The sequence below is a fragment of the Gossypium hirsutum genome, chromosome D01 (assembly GCF_007990345.1).
Source record: "Gossypium hirsutum isolate 1008001.06 chromosome D01, Gossypium_hirsutum_v2.1, whole genome shotgun sequence".
NCBI classification, from domain to species: Eukaryota; Viridiplantae; Streptophyta; class Magnoliopsida; order Malvales; family Malvaceae; genus Gossypium; species Gossypium hirsutum.
The window spans coordinates 18,326,641-18,340,968 of record NC_053437.1 but is presented as its reverse complement, the minus strand read 5'-3'; the positions used below and the strand labels follow the sequence as shown (position 1 = coordinate 18,340,968).

At 33.4% G+C, this 14,328-nt stretch overlaps 1 protein-coding gene across 1 annotated transcript; it reads right to left on the bottom strand.

Annotated features, from left to right (window-relative positions):
- Positions 1-4,284: 4,284 nt before the first annotated feature.
- On the bottom strand, positions 4,285-4,860 carry LOC121213560 (uncharacterized). Its single transcript, XM_041086353.1, has one exon. It carries the CDS (start codon positions 4,858-4,860, stop codon positions 4,285-4,287), a length of 576 nt encoding a protein of 191 aa, XP_040942287.1.
- Between the last annotated feature and the right edge of the window lie 9,468 nt (positions 4,861-14,328).

Here is a 14,328-nt window from a genome sequence, read left to right as displayed (position 1 = left end):
ATTACACGTTTGGCATCTTTAAATGGCGATGGGAAAGGATTGAGAAAAGACCAGATCTCCTCATTTTGTAGTTACGTCTTGAGGATGGAGATACAACTTTTTGCGACCCAGAGGATTGAACTTGTAGGTTTGCAGTGGGGCAATTTAATTAAATGTTTCATTGAAGACACCGGCCAAGAAGGAACGTGTTGAAGTATGGCCGTGACAAAGCCTTAATAACTTTGAGTAATCAACCTAAATGGGATCATTCTCGGAAAAATAAAATTCTGCATTCATGCAAACACCATTCACACATGTCTAGTTAGGAGCATTTGATTCATTTTGATCATGTTATCCTAATCATTAGGCATAAAGGTTCATTATACATGTCAGGTTCCCCAGAGAACAGATCAGGGAAATTACAGATCTTGTCTCCCTAAGTAATAGCGGAGCAGATCGAAGACAGCGAATCTTATCTTCAAGAGTAAGGAAGCAGATTTAAGCCACAAGTCTTATATCCCTGGTCAGCAATGGAATAGACCGACGAATTACAGATCTTATCTCCCTGAGATTACAGCGGAGTAGATTGAAGCCAGTAATCCTATTTCCCTGAGATTATAGTGGAACAGATTAAAATAAAGGATCTTATCTCTCTGAAGTTACAGTAGAGTAGATCGCATCAGGTTTTATCTCCCTGAGATTACAGTGGAATAGACCGAAGAATTATAGATCTCATCTCCTTGAGATTACAGCGGAGCAAATTGAAGCCAGTAATCCTATTTCCCTAAGATTACAGTGGAACCGATTAAAATGAAGGATCTTATCTCTCTGAAGTTACAGTAGAGTAGATCGCATCAGGTCTTATCTCCCTGAGATTACAGTGGAATAGACCGAAGAATTACAGATCTTATCTCCCTGAGATTAAAGCAGAGCAGATTGAAGCCAATAATCCTATTTCCCTGAGATTACAGTGGAACAGATTAAAATAAACGATCTTATCTCTCTGAAGTTACAGTAGAGTAGATCGTATCAGATCTTATCTCCCTGAGATTACAGTGGAATAGACTGAAGAATTACAGGTCTTATCTCATTGAGATTACAGTGGAATAGACCGAAGAAATTACAGACCTTATCTCCCAAGCGGTGTAGTGGAGCAGATTAAAGTCACAACGGTGGATCTTGCTTCCCCAACATTGCAGTTAGAAAGATTGAAGCTGCAATAGTAAATCTTACTGCCCAGTCGGTGCAGTAGAACAGATTGAAGCTACAACAACGAATCTTGCTTCCCCGACATTGCAGTTAAGCAGATTAAAGTTTCGAGTTACAAATCCTATCTCTCTGATATTGCAGTGGAGTGGATCGAAGCACCAATTCCTATGCCTCTAAAGATGCAGTAGGATAGAATGAGGCAACTCGAAGAAGAAGAGCACCAAGGTCCAACATGACCGGTTAAAATTGGCCATTTTTAGAGTCTTTGCTCCGTTCCCGTTACACAACAACGAGCAAAAAGGGGCAGCTGTAATACCCTAATTTTGCCCGGCCCAAATCAAATAAATAAACAAAATATATAAAAAATAAAAACAAAAACAAAATTATTAAGATTTCATTAGTCCAGCAAACCCAAAATACAAGCTAAGTCCATTTACAGATAGCCCAATAACCCAAACAAATCCCAAATACCCACTTAACCTAGCCCAAACCAAAACCCAATTAACCTAGCCCAGCTAATGTGGAAACAGAAAACCCTAACAATATCCAGCGCCGCATTAGCCACGAGTACTGCCTTCACCCACACGCGTCGCCATGCACCGCCACGCGTGCCTCCGTACGGCCACCTCCGTACCTCCACGTAGGTCCCCGTACGCCGTACCTACAAGAAAGACACACAAACAAGCAGGAAAACGAAGATAAAAAAAACAAAAGGGAGCAAAAAAAATAGAAAATAGGAAAAAAGATGGCAGAGAAAAAAATAGATGTATTTTGATTTATTTATTTATTTCTTTTCTTTTCTTTTCGATTCGGCTATATAAGGGTTTTTTTAACGTTTGTAAGGGTTATAGAGATACACGATCAATACAAAGAAAAAAAAGGAGGAAAATATCAGTTTTTTTTAAAGTGGTTCTCTTTTCTTTCTCTTTCTCTTTCTCTGCGTTTTCTTTACTGTTTTTTTTGTTTCTTTCTATTTTCTACACGAAAAAGAGGGAAGAAAAGAGGGGATCTTACCTTGTCGTCGGCGCCGATGAAGTCCTCTTCCTTTTCGCATGAATCGGGGTCGGACGGACGGAGGCTTGGTTCTTGAAACTGTGTAGAATGCTGCCAGTTTAGGGTTTTGATTTGGCCCTCATATGATACACGAAACGACATCGTTTGGAGTCTGATCAGTGGCTCCAAAACGGTGCCGTATTGACCATTGCCCAGCAACCCGATGATCTGACCCGAACATGGCCAGATCCGCGTGTTTTGGTCTAGGAGGGAATATTTGCGCCACTAGTCCTCCTGATTTATTTCATTGATTTAATTCGGCTTTTTTTGTTTATTTTCAAAATTTGCCCCACATTTTCGATATTACTTCATTTTGGTCCATTTGCAGCTCAGCGTTTGAGTGGGCAAGGAATATTTCCTATTTTAGTCCCTATGTTATTCGCGTTTTGTAATTTGGACTTTTACTTTTGTTTATTTCAGATTTACCCCTAAATTTCTGCTTTAATTCCAAATCAACCCATTGTTTTATTAATTAGTTTAATATCAATTTATTATTATTATTTGGTATTTTTTATTATTGTTACATTTGGTTACATTTTCGATTATTTATTGTTTTACATATATATATATTACTTTATTATGTACTATTATTTTTAAATTCTTTTATTTTATTATTATCATACATTATTATTTCAACTTTGTGACGAATTATTTTTTTTATATAATATATTTTTAATAACTTTTATTTTATAATATACTTTTAAAAGACATTTTTATATATTTCCTCTATAAAGATTTATATGATAATATCCCTATTTAATATTTTTTATGTATACAACCTATATTAAATTATTTTTATTATACATATGTATGTACATAAAATACTATTGATTTCAAATTATTTGTTTTTAACTATATTTTTGGTTTATTTCAAACTTTCATGTATATATATTATTTTAAACTTACTTTAATATGTAATTTCCCTTCTTTCATGTTACCTTTTTGTTATTTAAAAAACTTGTTACATTTTATTTAATTTGCTTGTTATTTTTTTAAGATTAACCTTTTAATTCATCTTGCTTGCTAAAGTGGATGTTAGTATATGCATAGTGTAGGGTATAAAATTGTTGCTCTTACGTATATGATATTGTTTATTTGTATATATCGAATCTTTGTTATTCATTAATGCATGCTTTAGTTTACAAATTATCATATCGCGTTGTACATTATTATTCAATAATTTTTTTTCTATTTATTCAAAAGATTACAAATGTTAAAATTATTTCACTCAAAAATTTTCAAAATGACGCAATACTCGAAATTTGGAATCCTCGAGAGCATTGAGCCCTAACGTATTGGGTTCCGATTTTCCTCGTTGAATCTAAATAATCGAAAGTTTTCTTTAACCAAAGCACATAAGCCAAAAACTCATTTTTGGGAATTCGATACATCGTGTCCTAATGTATTTGATGTGACGCGTCGTTTTCTTGAAATGAAGATTTTAAACAATAATAAGGGCAATATTCAATGTTCGAAATTTTGGGAAATTGTGCCCTAACGTATTGGGTTTCGATTTTTCATCTGACTTAAAGCAATTGAATATCTTTTTTTTAAACTTCACCACACAAGTTTCGAAAATCAAAAGACAAACTTATTCTCGAGGACTAAAATGCCGTGCCCTAATGTATTGGGTGTGTCATTTTATTACTCTGAGACAAGGAGGTCTTTGGTATTCGCCTCGATTTATCCAAGAATCTTTTATAAAATTAACATTAATAAAAAGGAAGGATCGTATTTTAAAATCTTTTCAAATTCTTGACACTAAGACGTTAAACAATCAATTCGGTACCAATTTTGGGCGTTACGGGGGTGCTGACCCTTCCTCGTGCGTAACCGACTCCCGAACCTATTTTCTCAAAAATTCGTAGACCTAAAGCTATTTTCAAAATCGATTCCCATTTTTATTTTTAATAAGCCGACAACTAAATTTTTTGTTTTTCAAAACAAAGGGTTTCGACAATAAGCATAAGCTGAATAATTTTTATTATTTCTAATGAATTATACTTTTTATATCATTACACATATAAAGTTTACAGCATTAGGTCAATTCCGACCCAATCCGGACGACTGTCCGACATGAAAGTTTCGCTGAGGGCATTTATTCCGACTATGACCACTTAACCTGCATAATCCACAACGCTTACCGTCGGATTTCTCCCTAATGTCCATTTCATTACGGATTCTGCTTGATTGCGGACGACCTCTAGGATTCCTCCGTAGACCTCTATCTGGGAGAAGCTCGAAAATCGTCGGAGGCACCTCCCACATAGATAGGTCAGGCAGGACGGGGAACTCTTTTTCCCAGACACGCAATGTGCGCTCGAGCGTGTACACATCATCGACATATTGTTCGACATTAACGTTCACTTTAGCACATGCTGCCACGACATGCGCACACGGATAATGAAGCGTTTCGAACCTCCTGCACTCGCACCGTCTGTTCCGGAGATCAACTCCATAGGACCTAGTTGGTATACCAGGTCGACGACTGATCGTCTTAGTAACTCGAAACGTTTCTAGTCGTCGTGAATATATTTTTACATTTATTGACCTCGCCAACTGACGGTTTGCAACCATTGCATCCCTAACATGTTCGACAAACACGTGTCCCGCCACCATCTGCTCGACTTGTTACTGACCCATTCTTGGCATCAAGGTAGCCAGCCTGTAGAATGTAGCAGAAAAGACAGATGCAATCGGAAGATGACGTGTTTTCAACAAGACAATGTTGATCCCCTCGACTAAGTTTGTGGTCATTTGGCCATAACAAAAGCCCTTGTCAAAACTTTGAGCCTATTGCCACGGCTCCATTGTGCCCAACCATTGTCAGAAAGATGTGTTTATCTGCCCCTCCATGTCACTCTCAAGTTGGATCATTCTTTGGCAGAAAATATGTGGCTCTAACTCGTACGCTGCATACGTATTAAGAAAAAATAAGTTCTACTAACTCAATAACATAAAACATTACAACTTATATTGAAAATATAAGGTTATCATTTACCCATTGCCACGACTTGTCTCTTCCAGTCTGCATTATTATAATCTTTGTGAAAGTTAGCCGCAATGTGCCGGATCAGTAAACGGACCTCCATGGCACACCAAAATGCCTAATTGCTGCAATTAAACCTTTCCCTCTATCGGAGATTATGCAAATGTTATCGTTGCTAATAACATACCTCCGCAGGTTAGTGAGGAAGAATTCCCAAGACTCCAAGTTCTCTTTATCTACAATGGCAAATGCTATCGGGAGTACATTTCTATTGCCGTCTTGAACAACCGCTAGAAGTAGGATCTGTGTATATTTTCCATATAGCCATGTCCCATCCACCTGCACAAATGGCTTGCAGTGGGGAAATGCCTGCACACATGTTTCAAACGTCCAGAACATTCGATGGAAAATCCTTTTTGTCAGCTGTAACTGGTCGTCCTAGCCGTAATAAGGCCTTGTCTGCAACTCAATCACAGTCCACAGTATGTACTCCCGCATAGCAACTATCCATCCTTGTAGCTCGTTATACAACGAATCGTAATCCCCATACAGTTGCTCCATTGCCATCTGTTTAGCTATCCATGCCTTTCGATATGATACTCGATACTGGAATCGTGCTTGCATCTCGGCAATAACTACTGAAGCTTTAATGGTCGGCATGTCATTCACCATTGGCATGATACACGTACAGATAATTTCTGAATCAAGTTTTCCATGATCTTCTATCATACGTGTTGATGTGCATGTATGAGGACGAACAAATTTTCGTATCTCCCACATCTAAGAACTTTTAATGAATGCAGCTCGTACCCGCAAATTGCAGCCTTCCGCTGCCTTCCAACACTCCTCAATATATATTGTCGGAGTAGACACTGCAACTTTATAATCCACTGATATGTTCATGCTGTACCGTTTAATAGAAAATTCGCACTCTTCTTTACAGCTGAATCTCTAGCCTATGAATAACTCCTCATGATCAGAATTTACAGCCAGCCTGTGAGGATGAACTATTTCAGGGTACTGCGGTAACTCAGCTACATACGCTGCGTCGGGGTCTATGAGCGACATGTGTGGCCCAGGATTATTGCGTATCAAAATACGCCACATCTGCTCCCCGACTGAAGAAGCATCAATGTTTCTATCGTTGTTGACATCTTCATCGTCAATATCATCAAGTACATCGTCCACATCGGGATCACCGTCACTGTCGACCTTTTCATCACAATGATCGCTACCACCTTCTTCTTCACCACCAACCACATCAATATCGGGTGTAATATTCAGATCGATACCGATCCCACCCATAGTCGATTCACTATCAACGTATGATATTAGAGCTACCATCCACGGTTCTTGAGCTCTGTGTTCTTCATCGGATTCATTGACATCTTCATTTTGCTCCATACCGGCTAACTAGCAAATAAGTGAATCGGTGCATTCTTGTCACTCTCATTCCTACAGTAAAGAGCGACCATTGTCTCCATGTCTTCGTCATCTACAACTTCCATTTTGGTGAATTTGACCGGATTTGTCGAAACTGGAAACTTGTAGAAAATTTTTGATATCCTTCTCCCACAACGTCTAAGAATTTTTGCATTAGTCATTGCCTTCATTTCATCCAACGAGACATTTCTATTAAATCTCATTGCTATTTGTTGCTAACATTCAAATACACATCCAACACTTGTTGTCAAGATGACTCCATCGAAATAAACGCATACAAAAAACTTATCATCCATCTTCAATATTCAATCTGTCAAAAAATAAACAAAATCTCCAAAAAAATCTCCAACGGTAAATAAATTACTTAAATAACAAAAATTAATGTTTCAATATGCAATTTTTTATCCTTAAGCTCATACTTTTTCAGTTATCATTTTGTAAATGAACATCGTTTAACCACTAATCCTAATAACTAACACAATGAAAATAATAATAGTTTTATACTCAAAATAATAGTAACTAACAATAATAATTAGGGTTTTACTAAAAATAATAACTAACCATAATAATAATACTAGTTTTTTACTAACAATAATACTAAGTAACATTTAAACCCTAAAAACTAATAATAATAATACTAACTAAAATTATCAATTTCAGTTTTTATTGATCTTAATAACTAAACTAACAACAAAAAATAATAAAAATTATACAAAAAAACATAACAACAATATAATCAATTATTTTTAAGAAAAAACCTTTTTTTTCCTCTTCTCTTTCTCTCTTTTTCCTCAGCACCTCTTCTTTCTCTTATTTTTCTCCTTCAGCTGGACGGATCTCGTGTTTATAACACGAGTGGTGCCGCCCATGGGAATGGCACCTTTGGTGCCGCCTATCAGTCTCTTATCACATCACGCATGCTTTTTTTGTTTTTTATTTTTTGTAATATTTTCGTAAATAAAAAAATATATAATATTTTGGTTTTTTTTATTTTTATTTTTGTAATATTTAGGTTAAAATCCCAAATTTACCATTTGTCCTGTAATTTTCTCATATTCATTTACCACCGCCTTTGTTGCCATAATTCTTTCTTTTGTTGCCCTTCCAAATAAGATGCTATTGTCTGCAAAAAATGAGTTATTGATAAGCCTCCTCTCCCTACCTTTGCTCCTTCAATTTTCTTTTCTCTTTTGGCTATGTTGAGCAATTTCGAAAAGCCCTCTACACAAATGATAAATAAATAAGGGTTTAAATGGTCTCCTTGCCTTAAACCTCTTGAAGGTCTGAACTCAATTCCTTTTCCTCTATTGAGCACCACCCAATAAAAGACACTCTTAACACATCTCATGATCAAAGTTATCCATGCTTCACAAAATTCAAATCCTCTTATCATTTTTTCATAAATTCTCATTCAACCCTATCATAGGCCTTGCTTATATCTAATTTTAGAGCAAATTACCTCTTCCCGCATATTTTTTTCTGAAAAAAATGTAATAATTTGTATGCCACTATAATATTGTCGATAAGTTATTTCCTTAGCACAAAATCACCTTGAGTTTATTTAATACAATAATTTAGGGCATTCCTAAATCTATTGGCAATTGCTTTTAATATTACCTTATAGAGGACATTACAAAGGCTAATTGGCCGAAATTGACCCATATTTCTAGGCACAGAGACTTTGGGAATTAGAATTATATTTGTCTTGTTCACCTCTCTAATCTCTTTTTGATTATTTAATATTTCTAAACAAAACCTCGTTACATCTACCCTCACAATGTGCCAATATTTTTTTATAAAAGAATGCGAGAAAACCATCCTTCCTGATTCAATCTACTAGGGATACTTGGATGGATTTCTGCTAGCAGGTTTTCACAATTATAGATTGTCTTAGATGTGAACAGATCCACAAAGTATCTTGTTGCTATCCCAATTAACTTCTCCTCTCCTTCGACCCACTCACCATTCTCGTTCAAGGCCTTTTCCAAAGTTCCTCTTCTTACGTTGATTAGTAAACTTATGGAAGAAAGATGTATTACGATCACCCATCCTAAGCAATTTTTCTCGTGCTCGTTACTCCCAATAATTTTTTTCTTTGTCAGCTTCCATGTTCAGTGCTAGCATAACTTTTGTTACCACCGCCAAGTAATCATCATATGGTTCTTCTTCATTAAACTGTTGGAGTCTTTGAGTCAACTCCTCTTTTATTTTAACTTTCTTCCATTTATTAGATCTGGCCTATTCTTTTAGAGATCTTTCTAAAACCTATAATTTTCTTGAGAGCTCCAAGTTGCTTGAATTCCAAACCGTCCTAACACGTTCTTCAAAGTCTATTTTGAGGGCCCAAACAACATAAAAACGGAATGGAACATCTCTTCATGAACCAACGACCCTTCTACTTCCTAAGGTATCTAAAAGCAATGGACAATGGTCCGAAAACCTATGATTGAAATGTTGTAAGGAATAATCTAGAAACCGTGCCCACCAATCCACGTTGGCCACTCCTCTGTCCAACCTTTCATTGATATTGTTTCCTGCCAATTGGCCTCTCTTCCATGTGAACCAATGGCCTGAGAACCTTAAGGTACCTAAATCACACTCATCTAATGCATCCCTAAACGCTGCCATTTGTTGTTCCTCCTGAGGTCTACCTCCTCTCCTTTCAAAGAAGTACATTACTTCATTAAAATCCCCCATAACTAACCATGGTAATTGACTTCCTACTTTCAAATTTTGTAACCTATTCCATGAATCCTTTCGTAAGTGTTCTACTGGGGAGCCATAAAACCTCGTAAACCTCCAATCTTCTCCTCCACCTTCCTCATGTATTTTTCACATCAATATGAGTATTTGAATAGCTTTTTAAGTCAACTAATAAATTCTCCTTCCATCCCAACGATAATCCCCCTTGAACCATCTGCACTTATATAAATTCCATTCACGTGCCTAGACTTCCTTCGAATATTTTCCATCTACCAATGCCAACTTTTGTTTCTATTAGAAACAAAAGTTGGGGTTGATATTGTCTCAATAGGTTCTTGAGACGTATGACCATTCGAGGTTGCCCCAACCCATGAACGTTCCAACTTAAGGTTTTCATTATGACCGAACGACTTGCTTTTCAATTACCACTGATATAATAATGTCGAAATCTGTATCCATTTGTGTTACTGAATTGTCCCCCACTTGTGACCTCCTTTGTATTTTTTGCCCTTCTATCAATCCAACTGGCTCGTCTTCATGATTTGCTCCCTCCACCATCAAATTGATGCACTCAACTCTAGCATCACTACTGAAGCGACTATTTTGCTTTCGACCCTCCTTTAATCTACCTCTTATAATTGGCGCATCATGTGTTCCACTCTCTCGCATATGTAGAGCTCTTTTCCTATCCGTTGTTCACTGTTCGAACCTCCTCTAACCAAAGCTTTTGGTTCCCCACGTAGTCATCTACTATCCACCGGTAATGATTTGTTCGGTTGTGCTCGTAAAGAGCTATTCCATTCTAGGGTTACTTCTTGGTTTTCCAATGATAATATTAGGGGCAGAAACTTTCTCCATGCCTTAATCTTCCACACAAAAAACAAAACAAGGAAAGTTTTTCATATTGAAAAATCGCATAGGTCGATTTACCTTGACCATATATGGCGCGTTTCTTCCTTTTAAGGGGCTTCGCACATCTAGTTGTACTTTTATACGCATAAACTTTTTCACACCTCTTGTTACTATTGTGGTGTCATATTCTATGAATTTTTCGATAAAATTACCCAACTGTCTTGCCATCCCTTTTGACATTGACCCTACTGGAAGGTTATAAATTTGGACCCAAAAATTTGAGAATACTAGGGGGACTTGAATCGAATCTTCATGTTTTTCCAGCTGATGAAATATAATTAGGTGTCTATTAAAAAAACCAGGGAATCCCATCTAAAACTCTTTTGAGATCCAACTTATTACAGAATCGGAACATGCTCCTCTTTTTCTCGATTTCAGTTATAGAAATGCCTTCCATCGGATGCCAAAGTTCAGCCAGAACCTTTCTCATTAACAGAAAGTGGACTGCACTGCTCGTTAGAACCTTCCCTACCAGACAAAGATTAAAATCATCTTCGTTTTCCTCTTCTTCCTCTTGATTATGGATGGGCTGTTCTTCCTCGTCTACAATATTGAGGTTTTCTAATTCTTCCTCCATGGATTTTTCAATCGTATTGTTCCCAATAAAATTATGCCCTAACTAGATTAATAAAAGGAGGAGTCTCTCCAAACCTGCTACTGATGGCAGGCGAAAAGAAACTTTTAGAGAAAAAAAATCCTACGACCTTCTGCTACTATCGGTAGATTTTTTCTTCTGTAAGTTGTTTATACCATGTGAAGTAAGGATTCTTTAATCACTGTTATTTATAAAAGGAAATAAAAGGAAAACTTTAAAGAAAAAAGAGAACACATGAAAGAAGGAAAACATAATGAACATTACTTTAATATATAGCTACATAGATAAGTATAGATACATGGTAAAAATATATTAAATTTAAATTACGTCTAACTGAAATAATTTTTATTTTTCCGTTAAAAAATAAAATTATTATCAATTAATGATATTATTTACAGGAAGATGTTATAAACATAAATAAACTAAATAATTAGTATATATTCATCGCAAAAATTGCATCAAAATTTAAAAATATAGAGTTACTATTATGAGAAGTTAAATATAATAATTTTGTCGATTGGGTTTTAGTTCGATTGATATTGGTATTGTTGTTAGTGCAAGTAAGCATGGGTTGAAGTGCGTTGAAGCTTTTTCTATTTAAGGGTTGAGAATGAGCTATGAATAGTTCTAGATATTATATAAAAAATAGTATATATTATAAGAATCTATAATGAGATTTAACTTCAATATATATATAATATTAATTATTCATAGTAAATTTGTTTATGGAAGATAATTAAATCGTAAAATTTTTGGTGAATGACTTCTAAGTCAAAAGGCCTTCGTTTGTTGACACATGCCATTTTTAGTTTTTCTTTTGGTATAACTTACACCCAAGGTCATTAAGTTGAACTTTTGGTCACTCATTGAAAATTATCACTTAATTATTTAAAATTTAAGTATTAAGGGATTCTAATTATTTAGAAGAACTAATGAGATTATAATAATAGTGGAAGTAAATTAGATCAAATAAAAATGTACAAATTAAATCATAAATTTAAATATAGTATAGTGATCAATATCACAATATGACTTAAAAGACAATCTATACATAGCGTCATTGAATGTATAATAAAAAACTAAATATTCAACATTTTCTATCTATTTTTTATGGATTTATATATATATTAAATATATTATTTAGTATTAATTCATAGTGTATAAGAATAATTATTTAAATTTACTTTAATTTTAATACAAGATCTTGGATATTGAAATTTTGTTACTAAAAATTGAATTACTCATAAGAATTAGATTTTAATATTTTCAAAAATCTAATTAAAGTATTTTATTTTTTTATTGTAATTATATAAAAGCAAACAAAAAGAATTATCTATTCTTTTCAACTATTTTTATACTTTTTTTATATATTTTGTATTTTTATCTTCAGAGTAAAAAGATAATGATAATATTGGCCAACTTTCATTTCTACAAAATAAGAAAGTGAAATCTTAATAATTTAAAAATGGAGATAAATTTTAATTTTATGAATTTTTAAATTAATTTAATAATAAGTTGATGTTTTTCTTTAAAAAAAATTTTAATTAACCTTTTGAAATTTTAATTTTTTACCTTTTCTGCCGGTCTTTTCTTTTTCCTAGAAAATTAAATAATTTAATATTTAAGGATGAATCTTTAAGGCATGAGTAAATTTTATGTGCGAAGCAAGAGATTCACACTAGTTTTTATAATTGTAATACTATAACCTTATTTATAATATAAAAATCATATATATGTAACTACAGACAATAAAAATTAGGTCAAATTGTATTATTAGTCCCTATACTTTTGAATTTATCAAATTTAATCATTATACTTTTTAAAATTTGAAATTTCAAGCTTGGCCCAAATGACAGCAATTAAATTTGTTTGATTAAATTCTACTACTAGTTATGTACTATGCATAAAATTGTAAATTCAATCCATGCTCTCCAATAGATCATTCTTAGTCACTATAATTTTTTGAATTTCGAAGTTTTAATCTTGACACAAACAACGGGTGTTAAAATCATTAACTTTTTTTTGTGAGAAATAAGTAGAAACAACAAATTGACATAACATTACACATGCGATAATATGTTTGTTACATTCGAATTTTTTGAAATAGTAGAATTTAACAATTATCATTAGGTCAAGACAAAAATTTTAAAAATTGAAAAGTATAAGACTAAAAATGACCATATTGAAGTACAAGGACTGGATCTAAATCATGCCTTCCTAGTTGTTTCAACGACGACGGTGCCAACTGAATTAAAACTCAATATGTCTAAATTATATATATTGTACACATGTTATAAAAGTTTTCAGCCCATTTTTAATCGGATCTCAATTCAATTGTGAAATTGACAAAAATTCTTTTTATTTATAAATTAATAAATATTACAATGTGATTTTTTTTATATAAAATCTAAAGCAATAAGCGCATGAAGAAATTGAACGTAAAGCATTTTAGTCTTCAACTTCTCACATAAAAGTCTCATTTGTTTTTTACATCAATTTTTTTATAAATATATTTATTGTTTAATTTGTAAAAAAATTCCAACCTTTAAAATCAATTCCTATATAAGACCTATAGTTTTCGCAAATATTCCGTCATATATTATATCATCATTGATTCTTGCTTTAAAAAACCCCTAATCATATCATTATTATATCAATCTTCCCTTGAAAGATTTAATATTATATCTTTATTATATAATCTTATTTTTATATAAAATTCTAATAAATTACAATCAAAAGAAAATTTAATAACCAAAACTGGCGTTGGACGCTATAAACAATTACAATTATACATAAATTCGATATTAAAAAAATTAGTAACAAACTCCATAAAAAAGTTAAATTTTGCTAGTAGTTCATGTGCTTTGCAAAAAATTGTGGATTTAGTCTTTATACTTTAATTTGGTCATTTTTATTCTCTATTTTTTGAATTGATTAATTTTAGTCCATGTACTTCTCAACTTTTGAAATTTTAGTCTTGACCTAAACAATAGTAGTTAAATCTATTTGGTTAAATTAAATTACTAGTCTTGTACTATGCGTACAATTGTAGATTTAGTCTACATTCTCTAATTGGATCGTTCTAAGTACCTATACTTTTTGAATTTTGAAATTTTAGTCTTATCGCAAATGACAGTTGTTAATTTATTAACTAGACTTTTAGTAAGTAATAGGTGGAATTAATAAGCTGAAATGCCATTACACATGTAATAATATGTTTGTCGCATTATATTTTAGAAATATAATAACTTAAAGAATTTAACAATTATCGTTTAGTGGGGTCTGGAGTTTTAATATTTAAAAAGTACAAGGTCTAAAAATGACCAAATTAAAGTATAGGGATTTAATCCATAACTTTTCTAAAGCACATAAACTAATAGTAAAATTTAACCAAAAATAGTAACAAAGCATGGCTGGCTATGGAAATTTTAACATCAATAACATT